The sequence below is a fragment of the Protopterus annectens genome, chromosome 13.part0, assembly GCF_019279795.1.
Source record: "Protopterus annectens isolate FY-2018-M chromosome 13.part0, PAN1.0, whole genome shotgun sequence".
NCBI lineage: Eukaryota > Metazoa > Chordata > Ceratodontiformes > Protopteridae > Protopterus > Protopterus annectens.
In genome coordinates this window covers 13,745,442-13,763,203 of record NC_056747.1, presented here as the reverse complement: position 1 = coordinate 13,763,203, position 17,762 = coordinate 13,745,442, and the positions used below count along the sequence as shown (strand labels likewise).

The window sequence follows — 17,762 nt, the reverse complement described above, 5'->3', positions numbered from 1 at the left end:
TATTGTTATTTCACTTACTACTAGAAGTCACCAACAGCTACAATAGCTTTGGAGACACACTACATAGTAGTTCAGTGGCTAAAAAATGGAACTCTGTCCCCACTAGCATTCAAAACACATCGTCCAAAGCCTCCTTTAAAAACCTCATCAGGCAACATCTCAAGCAAAGTTAGCAGTGTCATGATTGCTCCCCAGGCTAGTGAAAGCGGATAAGGTACACATACTAAGTCTAGAGTACTTGATAATAGTTTTCACTCTTACTCACAAACACTGGCTAATGTACAATGCATGTACTGTACCTGTGTACTATGTATGTAGTCTACCTATGCTCCAAATTTCATCTGTACACCACAAATCTGTTAATTACCTTTATTTTTAAATGAATACTCTCTTGTTTGTTCTCTCCACTGTAACTGTTGATGTGCTGCATACCACTGTAAAAACATGTCTTTTGTAATTTGTGTGTATACTGATAATGGCTAAATATCTAAATGTAGCTGTATTTTTTCTATGTGGAGCTTTTCTCCCTGGCCTCTGCTGAAAAAGGGCCTTTTCGGCTCAGACACCCCCGGTTAACAAATGTAAAATAAAAAATAACTAAATAAATAAAAATGTTGTAATTTTCATTCATTTCTCAATTGATGGGACAGAGTCCCCAGCTAGATGTGACTTGGGTGCTGTTCATGGAAGGATGTTTCGGCGTACCGAGGAGCCAAAAGCAGCTCTGTTCCTAGAACTAAATTTAATTTGTAATGAGTGGCCAATCCACCACTCCAACTCCCTCAGGCACTAACCACAATAGTCACAAAGAAGTCACCGATACCTTTAACTGTTTCTTTATTGAGACCATCCAATCTCTAGCCAACCAGCTATCTCATGATGGCTTAAGTCCTACTACTTCTATACCCAGCTCTCACCCTCTTTTCACCTTCAACCTGTTCCCACATCCCTTGCTCGTACCCTGATTAAGAAACTCAAACCTACCACCCTCTCAGACAATCTCATATCTGCAGAATATCTGCAAAAAGCTGCAGATGCCATAGCCTATCCCATCTCCATCCTGATTAGTAGAACTATAACTGAAGGTTCCATCCCCTCTATCTGGACAATATATCATATTATCCCCTCTGCATAAAGGTGGTAACTCCAATGAATTACCAAATTATATACCCACAGCTATATTATCACCCCTGGCAAAACTCATGGAGAAATGTGTACACAGACAACTGATAAACTATCTTATCCAAAACAACCTACTAGCCAACTCTCAACATGGTTTTTAGACCATTTCATAGCACCACCTCTGCCCTCCTATCTTTCTCTGATACCATTAACAAGAATTGCAATAACAACATTCTTTCCTCAGCCCTCTTTACTGATCTCTCTGAAGCTTTCAACATGGTAAACCATCATCTACTCATAAACATACTCAGATCCTTTTCTCTAGATAAGCTGGCTATACAATGGTTCCAATCTTACTTAAATAACAGACAGCAGGCTGTACTATGGGAAAACAACTTATATACCCGCCTCCCCATTACCCTTGGTGTTCCACAAGGTTCCATATTAGGACCTCTCCTATTTTCTATTTTTATCAATGACCTGCATTCAGTTATACCACAAGCTACCTATATTCAATATGCAGACGATTCCACATTAATATGTGCAGCCACTTCCTCTTCTGATCTACAGACTCCAACCCAAAAATGTGTTTACCATAGTTGAAAGTTGGCTTCTTAACCGTCACTTCATACTGAACCCTAAGACCCTAAGAAAACAGAACTCTTACTATTTTCTCCAAACCGCAGACCCTCCCCACTTACCTTTACTGTTAAATCAAACAACGGCACCATCATATCTCCTGATCTCTCTACCAAACTACTAGGGGTATTAATTGATAACAACCTTAAGTTTGATGTGCATATTAACAATACTATAAAAACAGTCAACAAAAACCTTATCTCCCTATATAGGACTAAGCCCTTCCTTACCCCGTCAGCTAGGACTACTATTGACTTATCTCCCTATATAGGACTAAGCCCTTCCTTACCCCGTCAGCTAGGACTACTATTGACTTATCTCCATATATAGGACTAAGCCCTTCCTTACCCCGTCAGCTAGGACTACTATTGACTTATCTCCCTATATAGGACTAAGCCCTTCCTTACCCCGTCAGCTAGGACTACTATTGACTTATCTCCCTATATAGGACTAAGCCCTTCCTTACCCCGTCAGCTAGGACTAGTATTGCCTTATCTCCCTATATAGGACTACGCCCTTCCTTACCCCGTCAGCTAGGACTACTATTGCCCGCTCCCACTTACTCTCTATTCTCCTTTTCGCCTCCCCCATATTTACAAACTTGAGAAAAAATGACCTCAACAAATTGGCAAACTCCTATAACAACATTGCTAGATTTGCCACTGGAGCTGCATACAGAACCCACCACTGTCATAACTTGGTTCAATTAGGATGGTTGGAATTGCCTAACCAACTCCAATACAACCAAATAATAATTGCAGATAAGATTCTGTATCAGCCTGACAACACTGCCATACTTAATAACCTTATCACCCCATACAATAACCTTAAGACCCTCCTCACTCCCATACTTAATAACATCATCACCCCATACAATAATCTTAAGACCCTCCGCTCATCCAACAGACTACTAGTACAAATAGTCAAAACCAACAACACAGCTGGTGATTCCTTGTTCTCTAACTCCGTGGGCAAAACCTGGAACTCACTGCCTACCGATCCTACATTGGTTTCCTCAATAACACTATTCAAAAACAAACTGAAACAATTACCTCAATACACGTTGGTTATGCCACTGTACTTAATAAACTTTGGTTATAACCCTGTACTCAATACATGTTGGTTATGCCCCTGTACTCAACACATGTTGGTTATGCCCCTGTACTTAATACACGTTGGTTATGCCCCTGTACTTAATACACATTGGTTATGCTCCTGTACTTAATACATGGTGGTTATGCCCCTGTACTTAATACACGTTGGTTATGCCCCTGTACTTAATACACGTTGGTTATGCCCCTGTACTTAATACACGTTGGTTATGCCCCTGTACTTAATACACGTTGGTTATGCCCCTGTACTTAATACACGTTGCTTATGCTCCTGTACTTAATACATGGTGGTTATGCCCCTGTACTTAATACATGGTGGTTATGCCCCTGTACTTAATATATGTTGATTATGCCCCTGTACTTAATACACGTTCGTTATGCCCCTGTACTTAATACACATTGATTATGCCCCTGTACTTAATACACATTGATTATGCCCCTGTACTTAATACACGTTCGTTATGCCCCTGTACTTAATACACGTTCGTTATGCCCCTGTACTTAATACACATTGATTATGCCCCTGTACTTAATACACGTTGATTATGCCCCTATACTTAGTACACGTTGATTATGCCCCTGTACTTACCCTGACTAACTCCTTCCTTTATCTCTAGGTCAAATGAAACATTTTACTGTTCTAAGTATGTATGTCACGGTTAGCCCATGAACAGAGTGTTCATTAACATGTCAAACGTATGTCATTGTATATGACTTACCTGTGGTATTATTCAAACAAATTTTCTATATGTATCTTTCATGTATAAATATAAAGAAAAACAATGACCTATTATGTACTTTCGTGTATAACTGTAATGAAATGTAATTAGCTATCATGTCTTTGTTTGGCACTTTTCGCCTTAGGCCTCTGCTGAAAATGGACATATATCCAGTTGGACTAGCCCGGTCAACAAATGTAAAATAAAATAAATAAATAAAATGAGCAATAAAAGTACGATGCGCATTGGACCAAGTGGCAGCTGCACAAATGTCTATGAAAGTCCTTGACCAAAAGGCTGAGGATACAGTCACAGACCTTGTGGAATGAGCTCTAGGGGGTGCTTGGGCAAAGACAACTCTCACTAAGGCTGAAAATATAGCCATATACCTTGTGGAATGAGCTCTAGGGGGGCTTGGGTAAAGATAACTCTCACTAAGGCTAAAAATACAGCCATATACCTTGTGGAATGAGCTCTAGGGGGGCTTGGGCAAAGATAACTCTCACTAAGGCTGAAAATGCAGTCATATACCTTGTGGAATGAGCTCACGCGGGGCTTGGGCAAGGATAAAGTACAGTTGTGTACACTTACCGTAAATGTAGATGTTCGAATGTATTCACTGTTGCAGTCCTAACCAATGGGTTATCTGGCTCTCGGTAGCCCTCGATCAACCAGAATACCAAAAGTAAGTAAATATGACATCGGCTGTCGTAGGTTGTAAAGGATGTCAGGACTTCCGATACAAAAGGAGGCAGCCGACGTCACTTCCTCAGACTTTCTTGCCATAACAGTCAGAAGCCCCCAGAAAACAAGGCTTAAACCAAAAGCAATTTTGGCAAATAATACCAAATGTCGCCTGTACCTCAGGAAAAGAGAATAGGTGAGGACCAAAAAGAGGGAAGGAGGGAGGGAAACCAGGACTGCAACAGTGAATACCATTCGAACATCTACATTTATGGTAAGTGCACACAACTGTACTATGTTCATAGTGTTTCACTGGTGCAGTTCTAACAAATGGGTTGATTACCAAAGCCCAGAGAAAAAAACGGGGAAGGAACCAACAGCATCAAGGGTTGGAGACAACACCCTGCAACACCGCAGTGGCAAACCCTGCCCTGGCTCTGGAAAACACAGGCAAATTATAATGTGTTTGTGAAAGTGTTAACAGAAGACCATGTGGCAGCCTCCAAAATGTCTTCAGTAGGGACACCCCCTTAAAAAGGCTGCAGAAGTGGAAGCTGCTCTAGTTGAGTGGGTCCAAACTCCTTGAGGAAGAACCTTGTCATGAAAGGAATAAGAAAAAGTAATACAATGTGCAATCCATTTGGAAATGGTTTGCTTAGAAATAACCTTGCCCTGGGCTCCAGGGGCAAAACTGACCAATAACTGTGCTGATTTCCAAAGATCCTTAGTCCTGTCCAGGTAAAACCTGAGCTGTCTGTGCACATCAAGAGAGTGTAGGATTCTTTCACCTCTACTTTGAGGATTAGGAAAGAAGGTAGGATGGTGTATGAACTGATTAAGGGTCAAGTGAGAAACCACCTTAGGCATAAAGGAGGGGTTGGTTCTCAGAGAGACCCTATCTGCAGGGAAAATAAGAAAAGGCTCCACAGCCATCAAAGCTTGCAGCTCCAAAACCCTCCTTGCTAAAGTTATAGCCAAGAGGAAGGCAGTCTTCCAAAACAGAAACTATAAATCTGCAGTGGCAGCTGGCTCAAAAGGAGGAAGAGTGAGTTTCTCTAGAACAAAATTAAGATCCCAGGCTGGAGTAGGTGCCCTTCTGGGAGGTTTTAAGTTGCAAGCACCTCTGAGAAACATTTTCATCAGGGGATGAGAGAAAATGGGTTGCTCAAAAGAACAATGAGCAGAAATGGCTGAAGCATGGATCTTGACAGAGGAAAAAGAAAGACCACCCTGAAGCAAATCAGCTAGGTATTCCAGGATCAGAGGAAGGGAAGGCTGAGAAGATTTCCCTCTAGCCTGCATCCAATGAGAGAATCTTTCCCATTTTCCAGCACAGGACTAACTAGTGCTAGGCCTCCTGGCCTCCCTCAGCACGTTAACCACCCGCCGGGAAAGGGAAGAAGATAAGGAAGGAGTCATACAATGAGCCAAACTGTCAAATGGAGGGACTGAAGGAAGAAGAAATGATGGAGTCATACAATGAGCCAAACTGTCAAATGGAGGGACTGAAGGAAGAAGAAAAGGATGGAGTCATACAATGAGTCAAGCTGTCAAATAGAGGGACTGAAGGAAGAAGAAAAGGATGGAGTCATACAATGAGCCAAGTTGTCAAATGAAGAGACTGAAGATGAGAATGGGATGGAGTCATACAATGAGCCAAGCTGCCAAATGGAGAGACTGAAGACTAGGATGGGATGGAGTCATACAATGAGCCAAGCTGTCAAATGAAGAGACTGAAGGAAGAAGAAAAGGATGAAGTCATACAATGAGCCATGCTGTCAAATGGAGAGACTGAAGGAAGAAGAAAAGGATGGAGTCATACAATGAGTCAAGCTGTCAAATGGAGAGACTGAAGATGAGGATGTAGAATGTTTCCCCCTTCCTGAACCAGAAGATCTGACTTCAGAGGAAGATGCCAAGGAGGGAATTGGGAGAGACTGCAAAGCAGTGGATACCAATGCTGTCTGGGCCAGTCCGGAGCTATGAGAATAGTCCTTGGTCATTCGTCCCTGATCTTCAATAATACTCTGGGAAGAGGAGGGAAGGCATAAACTGACAGCAGCGTCCAAGGGAAGGACAGAGCGTCCACTCTCCAAGCTCTGCTGTGATGCTGTCTGGTGCAAAAAGAGGTAGAAGGTGGTTGTCTGGGGAGGAGAAAAGATCCACCGGAGGTGTGCCCCAACGTTGAATGATGCTGTAAAAGACTGCTCTGTTCAGCTGTCACTCGTGAGGATCCAGGGTCTGTCTGCTCAACTGGTCTGCCAAAACAGTGAGCCTTCCTGGAAGAAACTGAGCTAGGAGATGCAGGCCCGGGGATGCTGCTATGGACCAAAGATTCATGCTCTGCCTGCACAGGGGGTAAGAATGAGTCCCTCCCTGCTTGTTGATGTACCACATGACTGTGGTGTTGTCTGTTCTGACGAGCAGGGTCCCTGGAGAAAGAAGATGCTTGAAAGCTAGTAAGGCCTGCTGAACTGCCATCAACTCCTTTAGATTTAAGTGCAGGTGCATCTGCTGGGCATGCCAATGTCCCTGTATGCATCTACCATCCAGGTGAGCTCCCCAGGCATAGTCCGATGCGTCTGTGGTAAGAACTTGAGTGGCAGGGGGTGGGCGGAAAAGGCATGCCTTTGTTCTGTAGACAGGCTGTCGCCCACCATAGAAACTCTGTCTGCAGACATAGAAGCAGAGGAATTATCATATCCAGGTCCTGTATGTGTTGACACCAAAGGTTCTTGAGGTATCATTGCAATTTCCTCATGTGCAGTCTTGCATATGGAATCATGAGAATACAAGAGGCCATGTATCTCAGAGCTTGCAGGTATTTCCTTGCAGGGAGATGGGACAGGCTTGCCAAGTCCTTGAAGTAAACTGAAAGAGTTGCCTGCTTCTCCTGGGTGAGATGTATCATCTGGGCGGCTGTGTTCAGACTCACTCCCAGGAATGATATCCCCTTGGATGGCACCATTTTTGATTTTTCCTCGTTGAGAATGTAACCCAGGGAAGAGAGAAGAGTCTTTACAAATTCCAGATACTTTAACAGCTGTCCCTGAGAATTTGCTTGAATTAGACAGTCGTCCAAATATGGATAAATCTGAATTTTCTTCTGCCTGCAAAAAGCAATGACTGGAGCTAGGCACTTTGTGAAAACCCTGTGAGCAGTACATAAGCCAAAGGGCAGCACAGAGAACTGATAATGTTGCTTGCCCACTCTTAAACAAAGGTATTGCCTGCAACTTTCTCTGATAGGGATGTGCAGATAAACTTCTTTGAGATCCAAAGTTACCAGCCAGGAATCCTTTTCTAACATTGGCAGCAACTGATGCAGAGTGAGCATTTTGAACTTTGGAATTACCAAGAAAGAGTTCAGGATGGATAGATCCAGGATAGGATGACAGAAACCTTATTTTTTTTGGAGCTAGGAAAACTCTGGAATAGAATCCCTGGCCTACCTGTTGAGCAGAAACTGATTCTATTGCTCCCAGATGTAACAGAGACAAAATTTGTTTTTCTACTTCTGCCCTTTGGTTTGTAGGAGTGTCTGGGAATCCTTTGGGTACTGGAAAGGTGTAGAAAGAAAACTTGTGCCCTAGGGATAAAGTTTTGAGTACCCATCTGTCATCCGTGATGATGGCCCAGACATTTACAAAAAAGGCCAACCTTCCCCCTAAAGGACTCAACGGGCAGGCAAGAACAGGCAGAAGATGGATAGAGTCATTTAGAATGTCTGGATTGAGATGCAGGCTTAGAACTTCCCGCCTTGGAAGTGGAAGCCTGCCAATGCTTAGATCTTTGAGGGGTAGCCATCTGTCCCCCTAGAAGATCTGTAACCTCTAGTCCTAGAATGGTTCTGTCTGCTGGTATCAGGAAACGTCCAACTCTTAGAAGGGTAACTCCTGCTGAAGCGAGGAGGTTGAACTTGCAGAAAGTCCTTAACAGTTTGCATAGACTTGGCCTTATCTTCCATATTCTTGAGTACTTCCTCTGCTTTGCTGCCAAAAGGACTGTCCTTATGCAAAGGTACATCTAAAACCTTAGCCTTGACAGGCTCTGGTAGGGGCTGTTCCCTGAGCCAAGCGTGCCTTCTAATAACAGATCCAGTAGCTGTAGCCCTGCAGGAGGCTTCTAGAATGTCAAAACCACAATGTAAAGAATGTTTATTGACAAGACTGGCAGAATTCAGCAAATCCTGCATATCCTTACTCTCTGCCAAAAGAGGCACACTTGCAATCCTAGACTTAATAGCCTCCAAAGTGTGCTGCTGGAACTTAAGCATATGAAAAAGACAATTAGTAGACCTAATAGCAAGAGTGGCAGAGGTATAAACCTTTTTACCCGACCTATCTAGGTTCCTAGATTCCCTGTCAGAAGGAACGGGATTTTTGGTAACAGTGGCCTTAACTCCTTTAGGGCCTTGAGAAATCACCTCTGGGTCAGCCAACAGATTCCTGAAAAGAAACAAATGAGAATCAGGGACTCTATAGTACCTGTCATGTTTCCTGGGAGCAGGAGGAATCGAATTTGGAGTCAAGGAATTTTCCAGAAAAACATCATCCACCACTTCCACTTCCAACACTAAGGGAATAGCCAGAGGCTTATGCTGAGGCAAATCCAAAAAACTCCCAAATCCTTTTCATAGAAAGGGATAATCCTGACTTTCCCATTTAAAATGCTTCCTGAGAGTTTTCAAAGTATTACCAAAAGAGAAATCCTCTAGAGGAGAAGCAGAAGGGATGGACTCCTCTGCGTCTGAATCCTCAAAAGGACAAAAAAAAAAACCTGAGAAACTTCCTCTTCATCAGCAGAAATGCTAGAAGTATCAGAACCAGAAAAAGACAAAGCCTCAGGAGAAACATCCCTGCCCCTTGTGAAAGGAGGAGGCTGTGAACCCCTAATAAGAGTCAAAAGGTCATTAGCCATTTTAACAATTTGGGATTGAGGGGAATAAGAAGAAACAGGAGCCGGCCTTTCCACAGGCTTACGACTGGAAGATTTACCTGCAAGTCTGAAGGACTCGGGAGGCGTGGCAACCGCCAAAGTTGCAGCAGAGGTCGTCGGTATGAGCTTGCGGTCTGAACGAAGAACGGAGGCATCAGACACCAGAGTCAGCTTAGCGGCTCTGGATCCAGCTGAAGAGGTGACAGGCGAAAGGTCAGAAGGCAAAATGGAAGCCAGAGGCCTGCGGGACTCTGAAATGGTCTCAACCGAGGCCTGCGGTTTAAAATCTGCGGGCTGCAAAGGCATCTCACTGTCTACCGCATGATGGACGACCAACTTAACATCATCTGTGGACTTGGCCCTCTGAAGCCTGTCACGGTCCTTATCCTTATGCTTCTTGGGGATATCCCAAGCCTGAAGACCAGCAGACGCCATACCTACAAACTTATTCCAAACTCCAAAATGTTTAGCTAAAAGCTTAGCCTGATGTCGAATAGTACGCAGATTAAAGGAAGCACAGAGATCACATTTAGGAACGTCATGGTCAAGGCCTAAACAAATAATACAATAGGAATGAAAATCTCTATGAGGAATCTGCTTTCCATAGGTAAGACAATTATTAACCTTTTCTGACATTCTTTAAGGCAAGAAAAGAGGACCCCCAATTGGGTACTTAGCTGTAGTTGACTTCAACTTTACAGTTGGAAACCAAAAAAAAAACTGCCGACCGGCACTCGTGCAAGAAATGCTTCTGATTCGGGCTCCGTGGCAAGGAAGACTGAGGAAGTGACGTCTGCTACCGCCTTTTGTATCGGATGTCCTGATGTCCTTTACAATAGACAACCAATGTCATATTTACTTACCTTTGGTATTCTGGCCGATCGAGGGCTACCGGGAGCTGGATAACCCATTGGTTAGGACTGCAACAGTGAAACATGATGAACATCTCTCATTTTCTATAGACAAAGCATATACAATCAGTTAACCATTTGGCCAAAGTAACTTTACAAACTAGCATGCCATACCTGTTAGATGAGAAGGATACAAATAACTGGCCAGCTTTCTGGAAATCTTTGGTCTGATGGAGACAAAATTGAAGTTGTCTATCTACATCCAAAAGATGGAGCATGTACTCTCCCTTATTTGAGAAATTTGGAAAGAAATCTGGGAGGTTAATGACCTGACTGATATTAGACTCAGAAGCTACCTCAGGTAAAAAGGAGGGGTTGATCCATAAAGAAACCCTGTCTTTGTGAAAGAACAGGTAAGAAGATTTGGAGGAGAGAGCCTGGAGTTCGGTATACATATAGCTGATGTAATGGCAACTAGAAAAATGGTTTTCCAGGACAAAAAAGTACAGTTTTGTACCTACCACAAATGTAGATGTCCGATAGATATGCAACTGCAGTCCTGACATATGGGTTGTCCTGCCTCAGGCAGCTCTTCGGTCAGCCAGATTCCAAAGTCTGGGTCCGGCGTCGGCCGATGTCACCTCCTCCCCGACGTCAGAGCGGCTGGAGTATGAAGGTATCAGCCGACGCCATCTTCTTCAGTGTTTCTTGCCCCAGATGCCAGGTGCCCTCCAATGAAGGCTAAATTTGGTGAATGGATAAACTGATAAAATCAGACATGCACAACAGTAATAAACAGATACACCATAACATATATCCCCAGCTGATAGGTGAGGGGAGTAAGGACCCAAAAAGGGAAAAAAGAGGGGTAGGAGGGAGGGTAAACCTGACTGCAGTTGCATATCTATCGGACATCTACATTTATGGTAGGTACAAAACTGTACTATGTCCTTCAAGAATGCAACTGCAGTCCTGACATATGGGTTGAATACCATAGCCAAGCTGGGGGCGGTAGGACTAAGTAAGGGATGGTGTAGCTAGAAGGCCCTGCAGGACTGCCGAAGCAAAGCCTGCTCGGGATCTGGAGTATAATGGCAGGTTGTAGTGTTTGGTAAATGTATGCACGGAGCTCCATGTAGCAGCCTCTAGAATATCTTTTGTAGCCACTCCTCTTAGAAAAGCTGTGGATGTGGCCATAGCTCTGGTGGAGTGTGGTCTAATATTAGCTGGCACACTTTTTCCATGAAAAGAATAACAGAATCTGATGCAGTGTCCAATCCATTTTGAGATAGTTTGTTTGGTGACTGCCTTTCCTTGTACCCCAGCAGCATAGGCTACAAACAGTTGGTCAGACTTCCTGGTGGACTTTGTTCTGTCCAAGTAGTAGCGTAGTTGTCTGTGAATGTCTAAAGTATGCAGCAACCCTTCCCCTTTATTTTGAGGATTAGGAAAGAAAGTAGGCAGGTGAATTGCTTGGTTTAGAGACACTCTGGATATCACCTTAGGCATGAATGAAGGATTGGTCCTAAGGGAAACTCTGTCCTGATGAAAGATGATAAAGGGAGGAACTGCCATGAGGGCCTGTATCTCCGAGACTCTTCTTGCTGAAGTGACTGCCAACAGGAAAACCGTTTTCCATGAGAGAAATTGCATTTCTGAAGATGCTGCTGGTTCAAAAGGAGGAAGAGTTAATTTTTCCAAGACATAATTGAGGTCCCATGCAGTAATTGGTAACTTCCTTGGAGGTTTGATATTCTTTATGCCTCTTAGAAGCTGCCTTAGCAAAGGATGCAAGAACACAGGTGGATCACAGTTATAATGTGCTGAGATAGCTGAAGCGTGGATTTTGATGGAAGAGTATGAGAGGCCACTGTGAAACATTTCTGTCAAGTATTCCAATATCTGAGGCATGTTCACCAATGATGCATCCTGTCCCTTGACATTCCAGATGGTGAATCTCTTCCATTTGGCCGTATAGGTTTTTCTGGTGGAGGGTCTGCGTGCCTCCAGCAAAATTTCCTGAACTTTTTTGGAGAGTGAGTCATGGGTCTGAGTCATGGAACTCTCCAAGCTGTCAGCTTTAGGGCTTGCAGGTTCTGATGAACAGTCTTGTAACCATGTTGAGTCAGGAGCAGAGGCCATTGAGGCAAGGGCCACGGTTTGGAGTGAGTTATGCTCAATAGTAGTGGATACCAGTGCTGCCTTGGCCAGTCTGGAGCTATCAAGATTCCCCTTGGCTGTTCTGCCTTGATCTTCAGTAACACCTTGGTGAGCAAAGGTAGAGGAGGGAATGCATAAATTGTTAGAGCATTCCAACTGAAGGAAAGAGCATCCGTTCTCCAAGCTAAAGGATGGTGTATCCTTGTGCAGAACCTTTCCAGGTGATGATTGAGATGAGATGCAAAAAGGTCTATGTCTGGTCTTCCCCATGCAGATACTATTTGTGCGAAAATGCGAGGGTGTAGCATCCATTCATGAGGATCCAAGAAATTTCTGCTCAGTCTGTCTGCCAGAACATTGTCCTTGCCCAGAACAAACTGGGATTGCAAGTAGATGTTCAGTTTCAGGGACTTTTCCCAAAGAATCATTGTTAGTCTGCAGAGGGGGTAGGAATGAGTGCCCCCTTGCTTGTTTATGTACCACATGACAGTGGTGTTGTCTGTTCTTATTAGCAGATGACCTTGTTGTAGAGATTTTCCAAAGGCTTCTATTGCATGTGTCACTGCCAACATCTCTTTTTGAATGATGTGCTGATGCATCTCCATTGGAGTCCATTGCCCTTGAATGCATCTGCCATCCATGTGCGCTCCCCATCCAAGGTCTGAGGCGTCTGTTGTAATAGTTTGACTTGTTTGAGGTTTGTTGAAAAGCATGCCTTCGTTTAAGTGACTTGCTTGAGCCCACCACAAAAATTCCTTTTGCAGGCATGGTATGAGTGGTATTATGTCTTCTAGGTTGTGGCTGTGTTGTGACCACAAGCTTTTTAGGTACCATTGCAGCTTTCTCATGTGTAGTCTTGCCAGAGGGATTAGAAGAATGCAAGATGCCATGAACCCGAGGGCCTGCAAGGTCTTCCTTGCGGTCAGGTGGGTAAATTTTGCTAGGCCTCTGAAGTAAGCTGTTAAATGTTCTTGTTTCTCCTCTGTGAGGAAAGCCATTTGTAGCTGTGTGTCCAGTTTTGCTCCTAGAAATATAATCTCTTGGGATGGCAGTAATCTTGATTTTTGAATGTTGACTGTGTATCCCAAAGCCTGCAGCAATTGAATGACGTAATCCAAGTGTCTTATCAAGGTCTGTTTGCTGTCTGCTTGTATTAGGCAGTCGTCCAGGTAAGGGTATATTTGAATCCCTTGGAGTCTGCAATGTGCCACTACTGATGCCAGGCATTTCGTGAATACTCTGGGCGCAGTAGATAAGCCAAACGGCAATGGTGAGAATTGATAGTGCTCTGTTCCTGCAAGAAATCTGAGGTATCTTCTGCAACTGTGTCTGATAGGGACATGCAGGTATGCCTATTTGAGGTCCAGAGTAACCAGCCAAGACCCCTTGCCCAGCATGGGAAGAAGTTGCTGTAACATCAGCATCTTGAATTTTGGCACCATGAGAAAAGTATTTAGAACGGACATGTCCAATATAGGCCTCCATTGTTTTTCTTTTCTTGGAACAAGGAACAGTCTTGAATAAAATCCCTGGCTTGTTCCTGAGGAGGAACCTTCTCTATTGCTTTTATTTGTAATAGCTTTGAGACTTCTATGAGTGCCTCTGCCCTTTGATTTTGTGGCAGGTTTGGCATGCCTTGTCCTGTTGGTAAGGTATGGAAGTGGAACCTGTAACCTCTGTCTATTATGTCCAGAATCCAATTGTCCTTTGTTATAATGTGCCAGTTTTTTGAGAACAGAGATACTTTTCCGCCTATAGGTGCTTCTCTTTGAGCCATGGTAGGCGGAGTGAAAGGTAAGTCATTGTGATTGTCCCTGTGGTGCAGGTGTACTACCTGTGCCATTTCTTTGATTTTGTGGTTGCCATTGGCGTCCCCTGTAGGAGCCTCTGTATTGCTCTCTACCTCGTGCACGCCTGTTCTTTCCCCTTTGAGACTTGTCAGAGTCTGGAAAGGACCAATTCTTTGAAGGCCAATTCCGGCTGAACCTTGGGGGCTGAACCTGGAGGAAATCCTTTACTGTTTGAACTGATTTTGCCTTCTCTTCAATAGATTTCAACACATCCTGAGCATTAGCTCCAAAAAGCTTCTGTTTATCCAGAGGTGCATCCAGGAGTTTAACTTTAACATGATCTGGCAGCGGCTGATCCTTCAACCAAGCATGTCTACGGATAACAGCCCCTGTCATAGCTGCCCTACATGAAGCCTCCAATGCATCATAACCACACTGTAGAAAATGATTACTAACCTGCTGTGTATTATGAACCAAATCCTGCAATGCCTTTCTATCTATAGGCTCAGGAGAGGCTATCTTTTTCTGCAAATCATCCAGTAAATAATCCTGGTACTGAAACATATGAAAAAGGCAGTTAAGAGACCTCATGGCAAGGGTGGTAGAGGTATAGACTTTTTTACCCCATCTCTCCAGGGACCTTGCTTCCCTGTCAGCTGGCAGTGGGTTCCTGGCTGAGGAGGTAGCCACTCCTTTGGGGCCCTGTGAAATAGTTTCTAGATCCACAGAGTGGGCCTTAAAGAGATGCTTGTGAGTGTCAGGGACCCTGTAATATCTGTCTGGCTTGACAGGAGCAGGAGGGAGAGAATCAGGGGGAAGCACTGGAGTCGGAGAAAACATCATTCAGGACATCCAAAACTGGAGGGATAGCTAAAGGTCTGTGCTGGGGTAACTTAAGGAAGGTACGTAGCCTTTTCCTGGAGGCAGAAAATTCCTGACCCTGCCACTTAAAATGCTCCCTCATGGAGTGGAGGACTTCACCGAATGAAAAATCCTCTGGAGGGGAGGCAGAGGGAATAGATTCCTCAGCATCAGAGTCCTCATAGGCCTGGAAGGATTCTTCTTGGGTATCTGAATGCTCTGAATCCCCAGAGGCTTCATCTGAAGAGAGGTTGTCAGCCTGCTCAGTTCTAGGCCTTTTTTATGCAGGCGGCTGAGAACCTCTGTCTGGGTGAGGCTGAGACCCCCTAATAAGAGAAATAAGATCTGCAGCCAGAGACATGATTTGTTTGTCAGAAGAAGGAGCCTGAGAAGCAGGCTTGGGATGGGCCTTGGCCTGGCTGGCGGCCTTAGCACTTGCAAAGGCCTTGATTGACATGGATACAGGAGGCTGTAGGAGTCGTCAGCAAAAACAACTACTTCTTGTCATTTAGGTTGGGGAGAGAAAGTTGCTATCGTGCAGTCGGGAGGGGAAGGATGCACTGTGTGGCATGTACGATCGACAGAGTTCCTTTTACAAAGGGAAAACGCGTTTGAGTAAAAAAAAAAATATATATATATATATATATATATATACATTTTGTACAGTGGATTCGAGGCCACGCTGAAAACATTTTGACCTGGCTTTCCTTCACCCTTTCTCTCACTTACAACTTTCATTTATGATGAGGTCACTGGGCGACAACTTTTTCTTCTAGTTATGGCGGAGATGAACTTTTCAAACTTTCACTGGTGAATTGTTCCTCCAAGACTGTAAGGCAGTTGGCGGGGCTTCTTTGTCATTTCTCCCGCAGGCAGGGAGAGCTGGACGGGCGTGTTTAGTAGTTGTATCTGCCTGTTTTTTGGGTAGAAATTGGATAGACAAATTGAGTGGACAAAGAATGGACAGTCTCTGGATGCAGTGGAGCAGCAGTTAAAACATTGTCTTTAAGGAGTCCAGAGATCTCTGAATTTCACTTTGTCGATGGAGCACTTGCAGGAGCATGGAAGTCCTTCAGTAATGGTTTTGGATTGAAAGATTCTGTCTTTGAAAGCCCAGTGTGTGGTAGTTCTCAGCAGTTTCCACGCCGTCGGTCATCTGATGATGGCAAACTCTCAGATGCTGCCAAAACCAGCAACATGATTCGTGTTCATTTGCCTAACCAGCAGCGCACTGTGGTAATTGTGCGAAATGGCATGTCCTTGCATGACTGTTTAATGAAAGCACTGAATGTCCGAGGCTTGCAGCCAGAATGCTGTGCAGTTTTTAAACTTATTCCTGAGCAGAGAAGCAAAAAGATTCGTGTTGACTGGACTACTGATGCTACCTCATTGATTGGTGAGGAGTTGCTGGTAGAATTCCTGGATCATGTTCCCCTTACAACACACAATTTTGTTCGGAAGACGTTTTTGAAATGGGCTTTCTGTGACATCTGTCAGAAGTTCCTGCTAAATGGCTTCCGTTGCCAGACATGTGGCTATAAGTTCCATGACAACTGTAGTACCAAGGTTCCCACAATGTGTGTGGATTGGAGCAATATCAGGCAGCTCTTATTATTTCCCAGTTGCAACATTGGTGAGAGTGGGGGGCCGCCTCAGCCAACAAGACGAATGCGTGAGTCATTATCCCGACCTCCTTCCAGTGCTCAACATAGGTATTCTACACCTCATGTTTTTAACTTCAGCACAGCTGCTCCAACTACAGAAGGATCACTTTCACAAAGGCAGAGGTCTACTTCTACACCCAATGTCCATATAGTCAGCACAATAATGCCTGTTGATAACAGAGCTATAGAGGATGCAATAAGAAGTCACAGCGAATCAGGTACATCTGGCAGTCCCCCAAACTTGAGTCCAACTAGCCTATCTCAGCCTAAAATGCCAGTCCCATCTCAGAGGGAGAAGGCTGCTGTACCTGGTTCACAAGAAAAAAATAAGATTAGACCTCGTAGTCAGAGAGATTCAAGTTACTATTGGGAAATCGAAGCTAGTGAAGTTGTACTGCTGACGAGAATAGGGTCTGGTTCATTTGGGACAGTATTCAAAGGCAAATGGCATGGAGATGTAGCTGTGAAGATTTTAAAAGTGGCAAATCCTACACCAGAGCAGTTCCAAGCTTTCAGAAATGAAGTAGCGGTATTAAGGGGTCATCACAGCAGACCATGAGTATGCAGAACAAGTGGCAGTAGAGTTTTACGGTATTGAGTTGCCAGCTTGGCACCTAACCATTTTCAGAAGGCACACGCACACCTAGTGCTAATTTAGAATGTAAAGTCCACCTGCAGCATGTCTTGGGAATGTGGGAAGAAACGGGAGCACCCAGAGGAATCCCACGCAAATGCAAGGAAGACGTACAGACTCTGCACAGAGAGCATCCCAGCTGAAAATCAAACTGGAGAACCTCTTACTCTGAGGTGATGACACTAACCACTGCACCACTGTGCTGCCCAGCTATAAAGACTAAAAGACTAGTCTGCTGGAGTTTTTCAACTTGTCAAATGCTATTCATCATTGTAACATTGTGTATACAACTTTAATAATGTATGCATGTGCTTACTTGTGTGAGTAAATCTCAGTATTATAACTGATAAGCTATACTTATGTAAAGGTAACACGTTGCTTTAGTTAGTAACTGGTAATTTTTTTTTAGAAAAGTAAAAAGTAATAGTAATATATTACTTTCAATGAAAAGTAACTAGTAATAGTAACTTATTACTTTTCTAATTAACTAGCACACACTGACTATTATATATAACCAACATTTAAAACTTAACATTTTAGTACAGTGATGCTGCTTATGTAAATTTGCCAGAAGTGATAACTGCCTTT

The 17,762-nt window shown here is 43.8% G+C and overlaps 2 protein-coding genes across 2 annotated transcripts in view; one reads left to right on the top strand and one right to left on the bottom strand.

Moving 5' to 3' along the window:
* The window catches only part of LOC122788309 (RAF proto-oncogene serine/threonine-protein kinase-like), a 78,766-nt gene extending 61,136 nt beyond the window's left edge, over positions 1–17,630 (top strand). Inside the window, exon 3 of the mRNA XM_044055400.1 lies at positions 15,844–17,630. Coding sequence (XP_043911335.1) covers positions 15,844–17,099 — 1,256 coding nt within the window. The 3' untranslated portion in view covers positions 17,100–17,630. The remainder of the gene's footprint in view (positions 1–15,843) is intronic.
* UBXN6 (UBX domain protein 6) overlaps positions 1–17,762 on the bottom strand; it is a 1,665,022-nt gene that overhangs the window by 977,523 nt on the left and 669,737 nt on the right. The gene's annotated exons all lie outside the window — the stretch shown is intronic.